The sequence below is a fragment of the Carcharodon carcharias genome, chromosome 37, assembly GCF_017639515.1.
Source record: "Carcharodon carcharias isolate sCarCar2 chromosome 37, sCarCar2.pri, whole genome shotgun sequence".
Lineage (NCBI taxonomy): Eukaryota > Metazoa > Chordata > Chondrichthyes > Lamniformes > Lamnidae > Carcharodon > Carcharodon carcharias.
In genome coordinates, this window is record NC_054503.1 from 7,843,431 (window position 1) to 7,863,300 (window position 19,870).

A 19,870-nucleotide genomic window follows, 5' to 3' on the forward strand; every position below is an offset into this window, starting at 1 on the left:
TTCTTTATTGGATTTGTTAGTGACTATCTTATATCTTATATTTATCACTAGTTCCATCACCCCACCCCAGAAGCAGAAATGTACGCCTACCCTATCGAACCCCTTCGTGAGTGAGCATCAGTGGACTGTTTAATCGTGGATGGCATCATAGACACGCATTATCCTATCTATGCCTAAAACGCACATTTTAAGGCGGGTAGTTATTATGGGTGTTGGTCAGAATTTGGAGCCTTGGCTGATTTTCTCCCCATTTTAGACCAGAGATTTTTGGCCGTTTACGTACATTTGTTGCCATGGCAGAGGTCAGCTAACTTGGCACAAGGGATCAAATCTGGAACCCTTAAGGCTCCATGCTACTCAGTAACCATGAAGAAAATTGTGATTTGCTGTCTCTGTTTCTGCCACCATATTCAATGAATATAAATGGTAGTGGTTTCTTTTATTATTTTATGTCTGTTAATCAATGGAAAGTAGTTAGCTGAGTACATTTTCAAGAAAAACGGTACCCTTTTAACATCAGTTTATTTTCTATCCATCGAAATATCATAGCTCAGACTTCTTTAGCAAATTTTAAGTTTGCATTTGCCAAAAAAGTTCTGTAAAACCTACAACATCTTGATTTCATAACGAGTCAATGGGATAGGATTAAAAATGCATTTACACGCCAGATTTCATGCTGCAGTCAAGTGATTTTGCACTCTCCTGCAGTACAGAAGCTAGTGTGTAAACAAAAAGCGATACTGACAATCTTAGAATCGGCACATTGGGACTGCTAAAGTGAATCTTCGGGATAGGATGGGGAAGTGGAGCTGAGAATCTCAGAATGGTTACAGCACAGGAGAAGGCCATTCAGCCCATTGTGTCCATGCTAACTCTCTGCAAGACCAACTCAGCGAGTCCCACTTCACCACCCTTTCCATGTAGCCCTGCAAACCTTTCTTTATCCAACACCCTTTGGAAAGTTACAGTTGAACTTGCCTCCACCACGTTCTCAAGTAATACATTCCAGATCATAACCACTCATGCGTAAAAAAGATTTTCTTCAACTTGCTGTTGGTTTGTTTGCCAATCACCCTAAATTGGTGTGTTCTGGTTCTCGACCCACCTGCCAATGGAAACAGCTCCTCTCTATCTACTCTGGCCAGGCTCCTCTATCTCAACCTTCTCGTCTCTAAAGAAAGCAACCCCAGCTTCTCCAAACTATTCTCTACCCTCAACACAGGCACCATTCTTAAAACTCTTTTCTGCACCCTCTCTAAAGCCTTCACATCCTTCTTAAAGTGTGGTGTCCAGAATTGGACATAACAGTACGGTTGAGGCTGAAATAGTGTTTTGTAAAGTTTCATCATAACTTCTTTGGCATGCATTACAAAGTGAATAATTATGCTGGCACCAGAGTCTTTACACTCAGAGAAAAGATTGTTGCTCTATAGAGATTCTGCACAATTGGAATGAATGGAAAGAGATTTGGTCTATTGAGGGTGAATGGGAAGTGGCTGAATCATTGAGATTCTACACACTTAACTTTGCATCCTCTCGTCACTGTGGCTCGCTCTTGCAGGCCGAGAAACAATCTCATCTCAGTAAGTGGTGCTTTTTGGCTCTGGAGGCAAGTATATCTACATTTATATCAAAGTGCTGTCAGCAATGTCATGACTGTGATATAAATAAGATGGCAACACCTTTCAGAGAGTCAATCAGTCACCTGCACAGTTGCGAAACTAACACCTCAGCACATCTGCTTTTCAACACGGAGCTGCCTGACAACGTTCCAACTTTTAACAGTTCTCTGAAGTTAACTCATACTGTAGTTTACTGATTCTGAGCTGCTGTTTATTACCTATGTACACAATTCTATTATGAGTACCAAAATGTTAAAAAAAAACCATCTCCACTGATGCAAACGCTTTTAGCTTTATTTTCAACAACAACACCAGTCTTTGGTTCAAATCTGGAAAAATAAACTGCAGTAAAATTAGGCAGAAGATCAGCCATAATCTTATTGAATGGTGGAGCAGGCTGGTGGGAGCGTATGACTTACTCCTGCTCCTTTTTTCATCTGTTCTTCCCAGGATCTTAGAGTTTTGCACTTTAACTGCACCTGCTGTGCAAACACGGTTCAAAATTACACACTGAAACCTGGACATGCCTGGAACCTGGCCGTCAAAGCAGGCATATAACATAGTCAGTTGTCCTTCCTTGAGTAGTATTCCTGTTTGCTGGGAAGTTTTCTGAGCAGTCAGGTCCATATGCATTCCAAGTACTATCTTTGGTTTTGGTGAGAACAATTCCTTAGCATCCCATCCTGTGTTGCAGCTGGAGCAACAAGAGATTCGCCGCAAACAGGAGGAGGAGGAGAGGAAGAGAAAGCCACCTCCACCACCCTCGCCCCCTACACCACATGTCTCCGTGACAGAAGACGGTATGGAGTCCAGGAGTCGGGCACAGCAGAAGGAATTGGCACGGTAATAGCACTCACCAGTCAGGCCTTTAGCACCAGGGATAAGTTCCCATCATATGTGGACCAAGCAAATGTTTCTTTTATATGCCATAGCTCCCAAATTGCTTACTGTACTGTAGGGAAATTTTAGCAACAGAATTATAGACACTAAAGGTTTGCTCCTGCATGGTTGCTTAGAAGTTTGAATGTGATTTTAAAGTTATAAATGATCCGCATATATGTGCAATTAGAAAGCATCTGTGACTTTGTCGTTCGTGTCTGGACTGTTTACAATGTCAGGGGGTAGAATCTGTAAAGGCCGCAGTGGTGAAAGTCCATTAATGCCCTATACTGGTAGACTATAAGCTAAGCCACCCGTAACCAAGATCAAGGTTCTCCTGCTGTAAGTGCCCACCAGAGTTTGGTGACAAGGGAACCTGCAGACAGGTTCATGTGCCATGCACAGTGCCCCAGTGCCCATTCATGCATCTCTTGCCTAAAACCTTAAATCTGTGTCCCCAAACCTTGTACCATCAGCTAACAGAAATAGCTTTTCTTTCTCCACTTATCCAAGGCTGTAATAATGTGTACATCTCAATCTAATCTCTCCTCAATCTCCATTTTTCCAAAGTTTTTTTTTAAAAATAGGGTGAGTAAAAATTACTCTTTTCAGGGAATGAGTTACAAATCCCCACCACTCTCTGGATAAAAAAATTCTCAACTCCCTCCTACCAATTACTTTAGACCTATACCCCCTGATTATTGACTTCTCTGTTAAGGTGAAACAGACCCCTTGTAATTTTATACAGCTCAACTAAATATCTTCTCGTTCTCTTTTCAAAGAAAACAACCCCAGCTTATTCAATCTTTCTCCATAGCTGAAATTCTCCAGTGCTGAGCTTTTCCTGCTCACTGAGATTGGATCTGATAGCATCATCACTCTCCAAAGTTTTCTACTACTCCCCCCATTAATCTAATATATACACACTTCATTGATGAGAAGCACATTTCTTTTTACAGAAAGAGGGAATAAAACAAGGAAATTATCTAAACTATTACTGAAATACAGTATTTTACTTGGAAGCCGTGAAGGATTGTTGTAGCAAGCATCCTGGGTTATTTGTGCACCATCTCACGTCCCAACGATGTTCTCCCTATACAATGCATCAGCTTGTCTAGAAGGCACAGACAGTTTGATCACAGGCCTGTGCCATTTGCAGTGTATTAGTAGGGGCCATGAGCATTGCCTACAATGATCTCCCCCTTAACATAACCTCTTGGTAGTTTCTTAATGTTTCTGCTGTCCTTTCAGTCCATGAGACTTGGGTTTGAATCCAGACCAATGGGAAGGATATCTCTTCAGCTGAGATGCTTCCACACAAAATTACCTGGGTTGGTGCTTCAACCTAGCAGGTGGATCACATACCCTCCTTAAAGCATAAGGGCAAGCTGTCAGTCCGCACAGCATCCCAACAGCTATCCTTTTTGTTAAGATGCCAGACTGTGGGAGAATTTTATATAGCATCAGCTAAAAGCCATGTAGAATGGATGTGTTACCAGCAACCTGTCTAAAGGTTTACTAATATCAATTTTGGGGTTTTGTTATTTTCAGGGATGGTGAGATGGTGAATCACTTGGAACCCATCGCTCAGAATGGAGTGCACTCGGACATGGAGTCACCACAGGTAAGTCACTAGGCCGTGCTCTGTTAGCCACTGATTGGGACCTGCTATCCAAAAAAGGCAGCAGTGTAGCCACATGAGTGTACGATTTGCATAATTAGGACCCATGTGCTCAGCGGCACCCAATAGTGATCACATGGAGGCATTATGTTCAGATCGCTCCTTGACTTTTACCCCCTCTATCTTTGTAACCTCCTCGAGCCTACAGTCCTCAGAGATCTCCGTGCTCCTCCAATTCTGGTGTCTTGCACATCCCCAGCCTTGATCCCTCCACCATTGATGGCCATGTCTTCAGCTGCCTGGGCCCTAAGCTCTGGAATTCCTTCCCTTAACCTCTCCACCGTTTTACCTCTCTTTCCTCTTTCAAACTGCAGCTACCATACCAAGCTTTTGGTCTATGATGACCATAGAGATCTTTAAAATTGTAGACTTAAGAGTTGATGTATCCATTGTGGGGGCATTCAAAACTAAGGGGCTACAATTACAAAGTACTCACCAATTAATCCAATAAGGAATTCAGGAGAATCTTCTTTAACCAGGGAGAGGTGAGCAATGTTCCCAGTAAGTTTCACGGCTGCACAGCAACTCAAAAGTCCCACGCGGGCCACATATGAGTTACTCCATGTGCGTGACCACACATTTAAGTAAATCACCCACACACTCCAAAAATGCCTCTATGTGGCTCTGTATCCAATTCTGCCTGCTAACCCTCCTGTGGAGCCGTGGCCTATTTTAGTACGTGCATATCCAGTATTAAAACACCGAGAATACAGAGTTAAACCTTGAGGTTGATGCTAGTTGTGTTAGGACTAGGTGAAAGTCTGGTAGGACTATTTCGTTGTTCTGCAACTATAACCACAACCTTTATCTGTCAAGCTTTGGGAAGGACTTCGCTAATTTCATATCTTACCTTTTCTTGGTTATAATGGGTGTTACTCCATTCTTTCAGCCACTGGAAGATTTCAGACAATTGAGAGATGGTGTATCGTCATCTGTGACTGTGACTGTAAGTGCTTTCTGCTTCCTTGCCACTTTTCTTTCTGGTGCTCTTTCACTTTCATCTCTGCCATATATGTTGCTTATATGAAAGACTGAACAGGCTGGAGCTCTTTCCTTTAAGAAAGAGAAGGCTAAGTGGGGGTGGTGACCATAGAGATCTCTAAAGTTGTAATAAGGTAGACTTAGATTTGATGTATCCATTGTGGGGGCATTCAAAACTAAGGGGCTACAATTACAAGGTAGTCACTAATGAATCCAATAAGGAATTCAGGAGAATCTTCTTTACCCCGGGAGAGGTGAGCAATGTTCCCAGTAAGTTTCATAGCTGCGCAGCAACTCAGAAGTCCCACGCAGCCCACACATGAGTTACTCCATGTGCGTGACCACACATTTAAGTAAATCATCCACACACTCCAAAAAAAATTTAGAGGGAATGTTGTTGGCAAGATTGTGGAGCTCACTACTACAAGAAGTGGTGAGGCGAATAGCATAGATGCATTTAAGGGGAAGCTGAATAAATACATTAGGAACAAAGGAATAGAAGGATATGTAGATGAGGAATTAGGGAGGGGAGCTTTTGGGCAGGTGCACTTCTCGGGCTGTAATCACATTCTTCCCCCAATAAAGATATTATTAAAGGTGCTGTTTCCATTATAAACGTGGACATCGGGATTAAAATTTGAAATGCAAACTTAAAGACTGAATGGATGATTTTAAAATGAGGGCCGGATAATGTCTCCAAATCCTGGTCTATTTATGCCGTACCCTCCAAGCCCCCAGTTCCCCTGTGTTAATGTTGAAATTGTGCGGCAATAGAATACTTGCTTTAAGTTGGTAATTAAGCACAGTTGTCTCCAATTGGGAAAAGATTAGAGAATCATTGTAAGGGTATATAAACCAGTTCACTGAATGTCTGGGAGGAACTATGACTACTTTGCTGTGTTGGAAATAAACCTGTTTTAAAGTACAGGCTAGCTTCAGACTCATTCTTCCTCAACAAACAATTATTACAATTAACACCTCGAAGACTACGTTTAATATGCACTTGACTCCCCGTATGGAGGTTCACTTTTAATAGAAGTCATGCTTAAGGTCCGGTCTCCATGTAAACATGTCGTGCTTGCTATCTCACTTTGTTGAGTGGCTCATTATAAAGGATGAGCTAATCAGAATTGAAAAGAAAGAAAATAATGAACCAAAGGCAAATAAAGTTCCTGGAAAAATTAACGGCCCCAATGTACCTTACATAACACCTACATTGCCATAAAACCACATATCTTCTAACTCATAGAAACATAGAAAATAGGAGCAGGAGTAAATCATTCGGCCCTTCGAGCCTGCTTCGCCATTTAGTATGATCATGGCTGATCCTCTCAATGCCATACTCCCATTCTCTCCCCATATCCCTTGAGCAAAACCAGAAAGCATCTACCAGTCTATACGTACATAAGTGTTGAGTCACTGTGCGCTTTCTTAGATGTAGAGCAATCTTAATAAAGCCAATCAATCCTTAGGAACGGGAGGAGACCATTCAGCACCTGGAGCCTGTTCCACCATTCGAGTTAGATCATGGCTGAACTGTACCTTAACCTTTATCCACCCAACTTGGTTCCATGACCCTTAATAACCTTTCGCCACAAAAATCGATCAGTTTTGACATTTTCAATTGGACCCCCCCCCCCCCCGGCCTTCCACTATACCCCCCAGCCACAACAGTTTTTTGAGAGGGAATATTCCTGATTGCCGGCACCCATTGTGTCAAGAGATGCTTCCTGACATCAACCTTGAAAGGCCTAGAACAAATTTTAAGGTTATGCCACCCTATTTTTTTTTACAATCTGATCTGAATCCATCCACAAATTACTTGAATTCAAGACGAACCTAAAAGAAAATTGTTTTCTAAGTGACCTAAGGTTGTGTCTGTTCCGAGCAGGTAGATCTTGCAATTTGAAGGCATGTCGCTGCACCTTAGCTGCGGAATCAAACATTTTGTTTCACAAAGTGTAACATACTCATCTTAAAAATGAAAAGGAACTCAACATCCTGACTTGGAAATATATCACTGTTCCTTCACTGTCACTGGATCAAAATCCTGGAACTCCTTCCCTAACAGCACTGTGGCTGTATCTACACCACATGGACTGCAGCAGTTCAAGAAGGCAGCTCACCCCCACCTTCTCAAGAGGCAATTAGGAATGGCCAATAAATGCTGGACTAGCCAGCGAAGCCCACATCCTGTAGATACATTTTTAAAAAACATCGTGGAAAATCTGTGAGCCTCTTTTTTTTAATATATTTATTCAGAAACCAGTGGAGTTGGTGTGACTCTTAGGCACTTATCCCTTTTCATCAGCCTCGGATATTCTTGTGTGGTTTCCCTTCTTGCCCACCAGATGGTGATCTCAGCTGATGAAATCATCAGCCCCCTCAAGTCACTGTATCAAACCAATGCAAGTTTTTAGGGTTGGCTGAATAACTTTCCACCCACAGTGCAGGGCCTCACTAGCAGTGGACACCAATTGTGACGTCGTTTCTGCCGGAAACACATTGCACAATATTGCTCAAAGATGCTGGCACAGTTGAGCCTGCGCGAGCCTTATTTATTTTACATGGATTGTTCAATGCAATTGGGCACCTTGCAGACCATTATGACCCGATATGCACCTGGCTATGTATAAAGTGGGTATTTAGGTAACCCGAGAGCCTGGCCTGCTGAAGCAGGCTTCCAGAAGGGAGATTGTTGCCAAGTTTAGACTTTCCTTCATGAAATAGTGTTTTTTTTTCCTATGTTTCTCTCAACCTTTGCATTTCTGTGCTTATTTCTGGTCAGTATTTTCCTCCTTTCTTGCTGCTGGCATTTAAAAGGCACCTTATTGTACACAGGCCTTTCTATAGGGGTTTCTGGCCTAGTCCTCTCATAAGAGGCTGAACAATGCAAGTGCAATGGCCACCTGATTGATTTTGATTCTGGTCCCACTCATAAATAGCGCAACACTGACATAATGAGTCCAAACACAGTACAGATGTCAGAGGAGATCTGTTTTTGCCAACATCCTTCAAAAGAGAGGCCATTTCAAATTGTTGTAAAAAGTTTGTTCATGGGATGTGGGCGTGGCTTTATTGCACATCCCTAATCGCCCTTGAGAAGGTGATGTTGAGTTGCTTTCTCAGGCCGCTGCAGTCTATCTGCTGTGCGTGTGCAGTGTCCACAACAGAGACAGCCGTGAAGCTTTCTTGCTACCAGATCCATCGAAGCCATTCTCAGGGTCACTGGGGGTTTGGGGGGCACACCCGATCTGCAGAACACACAGGTTATCACGCTTAAAGCTTCAGTTAGCATTGTGAACTTTGGCTTGCCCAGGAAAAGTCAGTGCACCACATCTTGGACCAGCTCAATGTTGAATTTTCCTTTCTGGCAAAATCAGCAAGGAGGGCGTAGCTTTGTCTCTTTCTGAAGCACATATTTCTCCAGAAGAGTTAATTGTAATACAGTGAAGTGCTTCACCAGCAGCAATTGAATCCCCACAGACTCTACAGCTATTAGTTTATCACCCTCCTCTTCTGAAGCTGCTGATTCTTGCTTGGGTGAGTTCCACAGGCAGTGGCAGGCCTCCAGTACCTTGTCATTAGTCCCTTTTGAGCCTAGACAACAAATAGTATTTGATGGCAGAAATCATCACAGTCCTCAATTGGCCTGAGCTCAGTTCCTAGCAGACACAGGCCTTATATGGTACTAATTGATCATTTCACGCAGAGACCACAGAAATTAAAATCTGGAATGAGGCTAGTGTGCTGTACCTGCCCTGGGAGTGTTTGATGGGGACAGTGTAGAGGGAGCTGTTCTTTGTATCTAACCCTGTGTTGTACCTGCCCTGGGAGTGTTTGATGGGGACTGTGTAGAGGGAGCTTTATTCTGTATCTAACACCGTGTTGTACCTGCCCTGGGACTGTTTGATGGGGACAGTGTAGAGGGAGCTTTACACTGTATTTAATTTGGTATTAATTGATAATTTCACACAAGTCCACAGATAATGTGAGAACTATAAAAAGGCTAGTGTGCTGTACCTGTCCTGGGAGTGTTTGAAATTGGTTGCTTCATTCCATAGCATTAGCATTAAAAGTCCTGTTGAGCACAAAATTCTCCCAAAAAAATTAAGTGAAATAAATAATTTGGACTGTAAGGTATCCTATCAAACAATAAGCTGAGCCTGGCTGACCTGGCGTTGTCATTACTGTTTCTTTGTGTATTTAATGGTGGATCACTGATGGACATGAGGTAAACATTTTTTTCACTGAAGAATGAGAACATTGTGTTAACCTTCAGAGTTAGACCTGTAACTGGGAATTTTAATTGGTATTTTGATGACCGAAGTGCTCCTAATTCCAGGTTTGATGTTTTTTACCATTTTCTCCAGGTCAGTGAAGCATCAGAACCCGTTAATGGGACGAGTGCAGCAACAGAATCAAAAAAGGACCACAGTCCTGTCAAGAAGACACCGCAGTCATCTCCACGCCCGGGATCCGTCAGCACCATGCTCAGCAAGACACAAGACGCTGCAACAGTACAGTTGGAAGGTATTTTGTGTCGTAAACACGAATGGGAGTCACACAACAAGAAAGCCTCTAGCAGGTAAGAGGCTAGTGACCGCAAAATCAGCAGGTGTGTACAAACAGTTGTATATCAAACAGACTCAGCAGGATTGATCAGGGAGCAAAATCCAAGCAGTGAGCAGCATATTCCTTGCCCTCATTCTCCACCCAGTGGCAAGAAGAAAATATTCATACCTTGCATACTTACAGCTTATCATGATACTGATATACTGCAGCTTGTCACTCCGTACCACACTCTGATACATCACAGAGGCTGTAACACACTGAAACATGTCCTCTCATTCGTAGATATTCTGATACACCACAACCTTTCACCCCTTATGACGTTATTGCAGCAGAATTATACAGTGCTCACCCGGAGCACCACTACCAGGAGGTCAGCTAAATAACCACTAGTAGGGCATGCAGCAGAATCAGACATCGGTAATGTTGAACAATTGTGGACCCAGGAGCACCACTGCAGGGAGGTCAGCTAAATAATTGACAAATAATAACAGTCACGTCAAAGTAATTCACTTGATGAGATGCTGTGTAAATGCAGTCTTTCCATACTGGAATGTTTGAGGACACTCAAGGGCAATTAGGAATAGGCAGTAAATGCTAGCCTAGCCAGTGATGCCCACATCCCATGAATGAATAAAAATAAACTTTAGGAAGAATTCGAGGGCATTAGAGAGAGTGGAGAAAGATTCATGAGAATGGTTCCAGGGATGAGTAATTTCAGTTACTCATAGATAGAATGGAGAAGTTGGGACTGTTTTCTTTGGAAGAGAAGGTTGAGAGGAGATTTGGTAGAGGTGTTCAAAACCGTGAGGGGTAGCGAGAAACTGTTCCCACTGGTGGGAAAGATCAAGAATGAGAGGGCATAGATTTAAGGTAATTGGCAAAAGGAGCAATGGAGACATAAGGAGAAACGTTTTCACGCAGCGAGTGGTTAGGATCTGGAATCTGGAGATTGTGTTGGAGGAGGTTCAATTGAGGTGTTCAAGAGGGAATGGGATTATTATCTGAAAAGGAAGAATGTGCAGGGTTATGGGGAGAAGGCGGGGGAATGGCACGAGGTGAGTTGCTCATTTGGAAAGCTGCGCAGACATGACAGGCTGAATGGCCTCCTTCTGTGCAGTAACCATTCTGATAGCCTCTCAAATGAATTAGTGCCCCACAACCTCTACTGTAATAACTTTCTCAAAAGAAACACACTTTTATATATGTTCATATGTGATTACCTTCATGGATTCTCTCAAACACCTAACGCTTGCACATGCACAGTAACCTCTCAGACATCTGCACAGACCCTTCCCCACCCACGCCCATTCTCTTCTTATCTCTCACATAGTTGCTTGGTTATCAGGTACCCACATGGACTCCCCCTCCCTTTGCAGCACACAGTATATAGTTGATGTTGAGATACCCACTATGCATATTAGAATCATTACCCTGTTAGGTAGTGCAGGCCAGTACTAACTCTAATCTGATTTCTGATATGAATCAATTGTCCTAACTGCTGTGTTCTCCACATGCAGGTCCTGGCAGAACGTGTACTGTGTACTGAGGAACAGGAGTCTTGGTTTCTACAAAGACTCCAAGAATGCCACCAGTGGCATCCCTTACCATGGAGAGGTTCCGGTCAGCCTGACAGATGCCAAGTGTGAGGTGGCACATGATTATAAGAAGAGAAAATACGTCTTCAAACTCAGGTAAAAATCATACTGTATATATGAAAGTAGAAGAGGACTGGTGTTCAGCTATATGTCATCTTCATTTGTGATGGAGGAGGAGCTGATTGGCTTTCCTCAGTTGTAGAATAGATTGTTAACAGCTTAAGGAAGCCATTTGGCCCATTGTGCTTTTGTTGGCTCTTTATAAGAACAGTCCTGTGAATCCCACTCTTTCCTTAAAGATCAGCAAATTTTTCCTTGTCAAATACTTCTCCAATTTCCTTCTCAAATCTGCTTCTACTGCTCTTTAGGACAGTGTGTTCCAGATCATCATAATGTGCTATGTAAAAAAAGAAAATCCTCATATTGCCTCTGATTCTTTAACCAGCTACCTTAAATCCATGTCCTCTGGTTGCTGATTCTTCAGTCACTGAAAATATTTTTTTCTTACTATCCTACCAAAACCTTTCATAATTTTAAACATCTCAATTAAATCGCTCCATAACTTTCAGCTTTAAGGAGAAAATGATTACTCTGGTCTCTCCATTTAACTGAAATACTGCATCCCTGGTACATTCTGCTGAGTCTCCGCTCTAAGACCTTGAGATTCTTTCCAACATCTGGTGCCCAGAATTGGACGCAGTACTTCAACTGAGGCTGAACCAGTGATTTATAAAGATTGTATTATGTTGTGAAATGGGAAGATGTTATCAGAGAAGAAAAAAATTCGCCAAATTAGAAATGAGAAAAATCTTCTACACTCCCTGGACTGCCCTCAACGTTAAATTCCAAACGTACTGAAATTACTAGGTGTCAGTGTGTCAGCCGTAATCTGACAAAGCTATTCAAGGGGTGAAAGCTTTGATTGAATTGTACAGGATCATGATATTTCGCTGTTCATGCTGCAGTGATCGCTCACTAAATTTATTTTTGATCACAGACTCAGCGAAGGGAAGGAGTTCCTATTCCAGGCCAAGGACGAGGTAAGTGCCAGCCATTTGTGATTTGATGAAAACGGTGGCAATGACTTAACCCTAGCCATACCGGACATTTAACCTTTTCCTACTGAGTACATTCAAGCACCATACAGTTACATAAAAGGTAAAAATTTGTTAACCCTCTTCCTTAGGGACTTGGTGGGGGTGCAGTAGATCAGACACTAACATTTTATCTCTGGATCCTGGGTTCAAAATTAGTCCAAATTGAAGGAAGGAAGATTCTTCTGGCTGCTGAGAACTTGTGGGGAGGGATTCTATATGGAATCAGTTTTGATGTGGAATCTGTCAAGTTCTTTGTGAGTACGGACAAAGCTGATTATGCCCAGTATTATTTGGCTTGGAAGACTCGGGCTGGGTGGACATAGGAGGAGGTAACTGGTTGAGGCCTGTTGTTGGGGCAGAGCAACAATATCTTTATTCTGCATTTAACCCTATGGTGTACCTGACCTTAGGAATGCCTAATCTTTACATTGGGTGTCTGATGTGATGAAAAGTGACTGTGAGGCTGTTGTACTTTTTAAGAGGATCCTATGAAATTGCCGAATTGTTCTAAATGTTATGGGTGTTTGTAACTGCACCTGTGCCACCCCTCAGCATTCGTTAGTTCTTTGATTCATGTTTAGTATGAATCTGTTCTCCTTTCTGTCCTGCTGTGTAGAGGTGATGGGCAGTGGTTCCAATTCCTGGTCATCCAGCCTGTTTCCAATTGCTCAGTTGGGTAACTGCACCTCCTGGTCCCTGCACCAAGACACACAGACGAGGATGTTCAGCGGTGAATTCCCAATCCACGTTGAGCTAGCTGATCTCAACCACAGCAGAATATTGAAGACCAACAATCATACTTGTTGCCCTTGAACTGGGAAGGGAATAAATCAGTTACGGTTTTAGCTCCTCATCCCTATCCAGCGATTCCTGCCGCAAAGTGCAAGTGAATGGATGTAGAAATAGAGAGTTTTTTTTTCTTTATTCCTTTTTGGGATATCACTGACAAGGCCAGTGGTTGTTGCCCATCCCTAATTGCCTGAGTGGCTTGCTCGGCCATTGCAGAGAGCAGTTAAGAATCGACCGCGTTGCTGTGGGTCTGGGGTCACATATAGGCCAGACTGGGTAAGGGTGGCAGATTTCCTTCCAGGTGAGTTTTTCCAACATTCGATGATAGTTGTCATAGTTGTCCTTACTATGATTAGCTTTACATTCTAGATTTAGCAATTGAATTTAAATTACAACAGCTGCTATGGTGGGATTTGAACCCATGACCCCAGAGCATTAATAATCTGGATTAATAGTCCAGTGACTTTACCACTACACCACCATCTCCCCACACAGTGGTAAGCCTCGTGGTTAAATATCCTGCCAATGACTGCCTAAATCTCACACACAACGCAAATGCTTGAGTAAACCACCAGTGGGTGACGGACATTCATGTAATTGTAGTGTGACAAGAGGTTGGAACAGCACCTGGATTAGAGCGCACAGAAATGGATTGTTTATATTTACCTGGATGTATTTTGCAGGCTGAAATGAATAGCTGGATCGATGGGATCTCCACATCCATCTCCACCAATCAAGATGACCGCTATCCTGCCAATCCCCAGGGCCTCACACGCGCCATGACGATGCCCCCTATATCTCCCAACAGCGGTGAGACTGTCACCCTGCGGCGGGACAAGGATGGAAAGGAGAAAGACCGAGAGAAGAGGTTCAGCTTCTTCAAGAAAAAATAGGAAATGATTCAAAAGCTGCAGAGTTTTTTTTTAAAAAAACAAGTCTAAAATCACTACACGTTCCACACTTCGCACGTCATTCCAGTCGATTCCAGCTTGTTTTTCCGAATGACTCTGTGCCTGACATTCCCGGGGCATGGGAGGGGGAAATTTAAAAAAAACAAACTCGATGGGGAAAACAAAATACCAACACTTCAGGAATGGTTAGTGGGACATTTCTAAAGAACCGATTCAAGAATCACGAGAGATTGGTCTCGATTATTTTTAGGTTGTCGGGAGAGAAAGAAAACGCTACAGCCAGAAAATAGCCGTGCTTTTACCAGCACCGAAGTGTAAATTCTGTTGGCTGAGCTGAGAATGTTGGGTGCCTGGTAGGCTTTTCTGATGGTTTGAAATGTGTTAAGTTGGCTCTGTGGACTTTTTTTACACTGTTGAAAGACTAATGGGCCCCCAAGCAGAAGCTTGCTGTTAACTTGTCTCTTTTCCCAGCTCGGCCAGGCAGAATATCTGAACGGCTGCCAAACGAGACAAAGTTGGAAATATGTATATCACGAGCAACCAGCAAACAATCATCGCCTATCCCACTTGGTGCCATTTCGTTTTTTTTTCCTTCACATCTTCTCTCCCCCCCCCCTTACGCCCCCACCTCTCCTGCCCCACTCCCCTCCAACTTAAGCCAGAATGTAGGGAGTACGGAGTGGGGACACAAACGGTCAAATAACGTCTAAAGGGGGTAAATACAACATTAAAATATTTGTGTATTTATTGATAACTGAAGGTACTTCAAAAATGCAGGGGAGGAACAGGAGAGGACATCAGGCCTGATTTTCGATGCTTTTATTGATCCATGCTAAATGGTTAGACAGCATGTATCAGCCACTCCTCCCTCATAGTCATCCTGCTAAGTTAACATGTTGAACCATTTTTAAACACAAACCTGTGTTTATGTGATGTGATGTGAATAGGACTCCCAACTTGCCAAACTTACTTTCTGTCTCGCAGGCCTGTGCTGTATCAGGTGTTGAAATGAATTATTGTTTTAAAGGAAAAAACACACACAGATTTTAGAATTTGTCAAAACATCTATTAAGTGGTTGTGGTGAAAATTGTAGATTAATTCAATGTGGGGTTTTTTTTCTTTTAAGTTTTATTTCCAATATAAACGCCTCCCCTTCACCCTTTATAGCCGTTGGCAAAAGCAGCTCCCACTGAGCATCGACAAAAACCGAATGAAATCTCCGTAGCTCGGTGTGGACCACATTGCAGAATGCGCTGTTGAAGGTGTTGGAGCGTTCCTGTACACTAATGGTTGCTCTTGTATTCCTGTTTGTTAAGAGATGGACCGGCCTCTCTGCCCCAGAGGATTTCTGTTCACTCTGATTCAGTTATGAACAGTTTAACATTAGGTTGAAACCTTGCGTTATCTTCCATTTGAAAGAGAAGTTATAAATTCACCTTTGGTCCAGCTAACTCGTGTTTCTTTCTTGTGCTGCGATGCCTCTAGTGCTGCCTCTGCATCGGCCCAGTGCTGGCTGCACCAAGCTACGAATTAACTAGTGCCTCTCACACTTAAGAAACATCCCACTGAGCTTGACGGGAGGAAGAGTAGGCAGCAGCAGGAGGTAGTAGAGACGTTAGGACAGGTGAGCGAATGGTCGAACAGGTACTTGATGAGAAGGCGTTTGAAGGAGGAGGAAGGTAGGAGGATGGTGAGCTATTGCCACTTTCGGATGGTATGCTACAGAAACAGGTGTAACTTACTGTTGAGTTGAGCTACTAAAATGTTTTTAAATAGGTGCTGGGACTTTATTTAAATCCCCCCCCGTGGTGTGACTTGATAAACAGAATCCAGGTGAAGATAGAACCTGAAAGGCATGAAGTTGAAAGATACAAAAGTCGATCCGATATTAAAAATCAGTCTTGGGAACTTTTAAAAAGCAAAAAAGTTTCAAAAGTTGAGAATTTACTGGAACGTCGAAGGGCAAGGCTGCAGCAGCAAGGAGGAGATTTTTAGATTTGAATACTAAAAGCTACTGCTAGGAATCTGACAGGAGCTCCTACTCTTTGGAGACCTCAATTGTGACAGCCCAGTGTTGACACAAGATGTTACTCAAAAATTGTTACGAGAAGTTAAATCTTTTGAACAGGAAACGGCAGCAGGCATTAGATTTTGAACATATGATAGACAAATAACAGACTCCGAAATTTTTCTAGAGTTCTTTCACTCAAAAATTCCATTTGAAATATTTTTACATCTAAAGTTTGTTAGCAGATTCCAGGCTGTCCAATGTTACTGAGAAACCTGCAGCACACAAACCCGGGGGCAGAAGTACCAGAAACAGGCCTGGTGCTCGAGGTGAGGCAACTGCAGCCTTGGGCTCTGTAGCTGCAGCAGGGCTACTCGCAGATGTTCTCTTGTGTTTCCTACTGTTCCCTGACCGCTCTTTCGAAGGACATTTTGCTACAGAGTTAACACACTTTATTGTGTAATGCAAACTTCCCAGTTTAGGCAAGAGGTGGCTGAATTCTGACTTTTGTTTTAGAGCAAAGAAACAGCATGTAATTGCCCACAGTCACTGGCCTTTTACAATGTATTGGGGGATACATGCAGTGAGTGGTAACTTACACCAAATCTAATACGTGATATGCTGCGTGTGCAAAACTCTTAATGCACCCCCTCAAATTGTTCTCACTCACCAGTGAGACAACTAGTACCTCTTCCTAGTGCTAAGCAGCCCATAATGCAAGTTTGAATTTTATGGACAGTTGTTTTACACAGTTCAGGTCGGCACTGCAACTTGCATGCTCCTGCCATTCAGCTGTAATGAATTCCTTGATGACAACATTTCTCTGGTCTCATGAAATAGGCAATTCAGAGGAGAAAGCAGGAAATCCTTTGTGGGGAATGGGGTAATGAGTAGTTTTCATATCCATGAAGGATACAAGAGAAAAGCACATCAGTTTCAAACCTTGTAACTAATGATTTTAAGGTACTGTTCCTCAGTCCCAATTGTTCACCCATTACTTTCCAAAAGGAGCCATCTCAAAAATGGTTAACTTAGTGACATTATGGTGCCAAGAGTACCCAAATTTGGTACACCCAGTGCCATTGTGGTGCCAAGAGTACCCAGTGCCATTGTCCTATTGGGCTAGCCAAACCAGCTTTACTAATGATCGTGTTGATCAGACTGCCCCTTTGCACCACTCTGCCAATGCCTTGGCACAGCCAATTGCACTAGTGATGTAAATTAACATATAGGTTGCATTGCCCAGCCTGCCTGAGTAGTTAGCACTTGAAATTGCTTTTACAAGAGGAGACTTTCCTCTTGTTTAAATCATTTTTGATTTAGAAAATAAAGTTGAAAAATGTTTTACTGCCTCGGCACTGCATTTAAATAGAACTGTATTTTTTGCATGGAAAATGGGGAAGCAATGTGGAAACACGTAGAGCATTCAGCGTGACTTGTGTAACAAAAGGGCCAAGATCTCCATATGGGTTGAGCAACTTTGCAAAGCATTGACTAATCGAAATTCAGCATGTCCCTTGCAAGTGAGGAACCTGAAACTCAACACTATTTCTTGCAAATTAACACCCTAGAGCAAAGATCACATCCATTGGTTCTGCCAGCACCACACAAGAGTCCAGCAAATTTTGCTAAGATTTTTGAATGGGGCTAGGGAGGGGAAGATCAGCTGGGGCTCGCCATCCACTGACTCCTGCTGAGCAATGTGTATTTGTGGGTGTTGGCAGAGGACAGGGTCTGTTAAGTAGCCAGCTGTTTTCCAATGCATGCCGAATTGCCACTTGCATAGGTTGCTAGAGAGCAGCCAGTGCCTGTGAAACCGAACCCTGGTGAGGAATCAACATCTCCACATAGTGAGGTGAGAGGAGAAAGGAGATAAGAACCACTCCAGAGAAAATGTAGCATTGGATAGCTGTCAGCAGTCAGAGCCTTTTTATAATATCCAATATGTATGTCACAATTATACGGATATTGTGTGCTTTAAAATGGTTTTATAATTCTTAATAAGGAGGTTATGTAAGTTGGGGAATGGTTTATAGACTGATTTTGATTTTTCTAGCATAGGATATAAGCACAGGATAATAAGGTGGGTATTGAGTAAAATAAAAATGGGTAATGATGATGAGCTGCATTTGCTGGAAAACTGAAATAAAAACAGAAAATGCACAGCAGATCTGATGGAATCATTAAAAAGACTGAGTCAATTTGTTGATTTTTCCTTCAGAAGCTAACTGACCTGCTGTGCATTTTTTTTCATTGTGGTGAGGTTGCTGTGCTGAGTTGTGGCTTTAGATCAAAGCTTCACCCTATTCCAGAAATACGTTAATCAAATTTTACCCATATAGATGCTAGCAGGAAGGTTACCACCTCTCACCACCAAACCCCCAAAACTAAATCGAAACATGTCCCAGTTATTTATGTTTGCTTTCTTTGGCATTTTTGGTTAAGAATTGGAGCTTTCTTGTGACGTAATCTTCTGTTCATTGGGAGGTTGAGAGGCAAGATTAGCTGGTAGTGGAAGTGCAAATGTTGCTTTGGTGCAGAGACTATACTTTTGAGGTTGGTGTATTGACTATGTATCTAACCTGTGCTGTACCTGCCCTGGGAGTGTTTGATGGGACAGAAAAGAGGGAGCTTTACTCTTACCCCGTGCTGTATCTGCCCTGGGAATGTTTCATGGGGACAGTGTAGAGAGAGCTTTACACTGTATCTTACTCCGTGCTGTTCTTGTCCTGGGAGTGTTTGATGGGGACAGTGTAGAGGGAGCTTTATCCTGTATCTAACCCCGTGCTGTACCTGTCCTGGGAGTGTTTGATGGGGACAGTGTAGAGGGAGATTTACTCTGTATCTAACCTGTGCTGTACCTGCCCTGGGAGTGTTTGATGGGACAGAAAAGAGGGAGCTTTACTCTTACCCCGTGCTGTATCTGCCCTGGGAATGTTTCATGGGGACAGTGTAGAGAGAGCTTTACACTGTATCTTACTCCGTGCTGTTCTTGTCCTGGGAGTGTTTGATGGGGACAGTGTAGAGGGAGCTTTATCCTGTATCTAACCCATGCTGTACTTGTCCTGGGAGTGTTTAGCGGGGACAGTGTAGGATGAAATTATGCGTCATCCAATCTATTCTATCCAAAACATGGTAATGCTTGATGCTAGTATTCACATCACCCAGGTTAATGAGCACAAAATTGAAAGTGAAAAAACTTGTAGCTTGGTGGAAATGTTTGCTCAGACACCAACTCATTTGATTAATTGTCAGTGGCTGCATCAAACTGAAATGGGTAGCAGTAAATGGGAGTCAGCTTTTTTTGTTGGCTGTCTCTCAGGTGCTCATATGTCATCAGCCACTGATCCATCCCAGCTAAAGAGTGATACTAACAGAAGTGAAAGCTATCGAACATACAGTTGCATATGGGAGGGAAGGACTGACCCAACAGACCACAGCACAGGCTTGGTTAATAACTTGGCTCCACTGGGGTGTTCAAAATGTTCCCTTAAAGGCTTACTAATGAATGGAGTGGCCTTGGTGTTCCCATTTGAAGTTCTCGTTTGGAATATTATAATCTCTCTATTTACTGGCTTCTTATTGTACTGAAAATAAAGAGTGCATTTAAAACTGTTCTCCCGGTGCCTTGTTACTCGTTGTTGGAGTGTCAGTGGGCTCTAACAAATATTAATGCTCTTATACTGTGTTGAAAGAAGAAAGTAAGATTCCCCTTTGACTCGATGGGTAAA

The 19,870-nt window shown here is 42.8% G+C and overlaps 1 protein-coding gene across 2 annotated transcripts in view; it reads left to right on the forward strand.

Annotated features, from left to right (window-relative positions):
* The window catches only part of LOC121272975 (spectrin beta chain, non-erythrocytic 1-like), a 160,510-nt gene extending 141,675 nt beyond the window's left edge, over positions 1-18,835 (forward strand). The window contains exons 30-36 of one of the 2 annotated variants that reach the window (XM_041179882.1): positions 2,317-2,465; positions 4,053-4,125; positions 5,072-5,128; positions 9,537-9,751; positions 11,256-11,429; positions 12,331-12,373; positions 13,903-18,835. In XM_041179882.1, the coding sequence (XP_041035816.1) occupies positions 2,317-2,465; positions 4,053-4,125; positions 5,072-5,128; positions 9,537-9,751; positions 11,256-11,429; positions 12,331-12,373; positions 13,903-14,112 (921 nt within the window). In that variant the 3' untranslated portion in view covers positions 14,113-18,835. The remainder of the gene's footprint in view (positions 1-2,316; positions 2,466-4,052; positions 4,126-5,071; positions 5,129-9,536; positions 9,752-11,255; positions 11,430-12,330; positions 12,374-13,902) is intronic. The other variant, XM_041179883.1, reaches the window with a different exon arrangement.
* Positions 18,836-19,870: the final 1,035 nt, after the last annotated feature.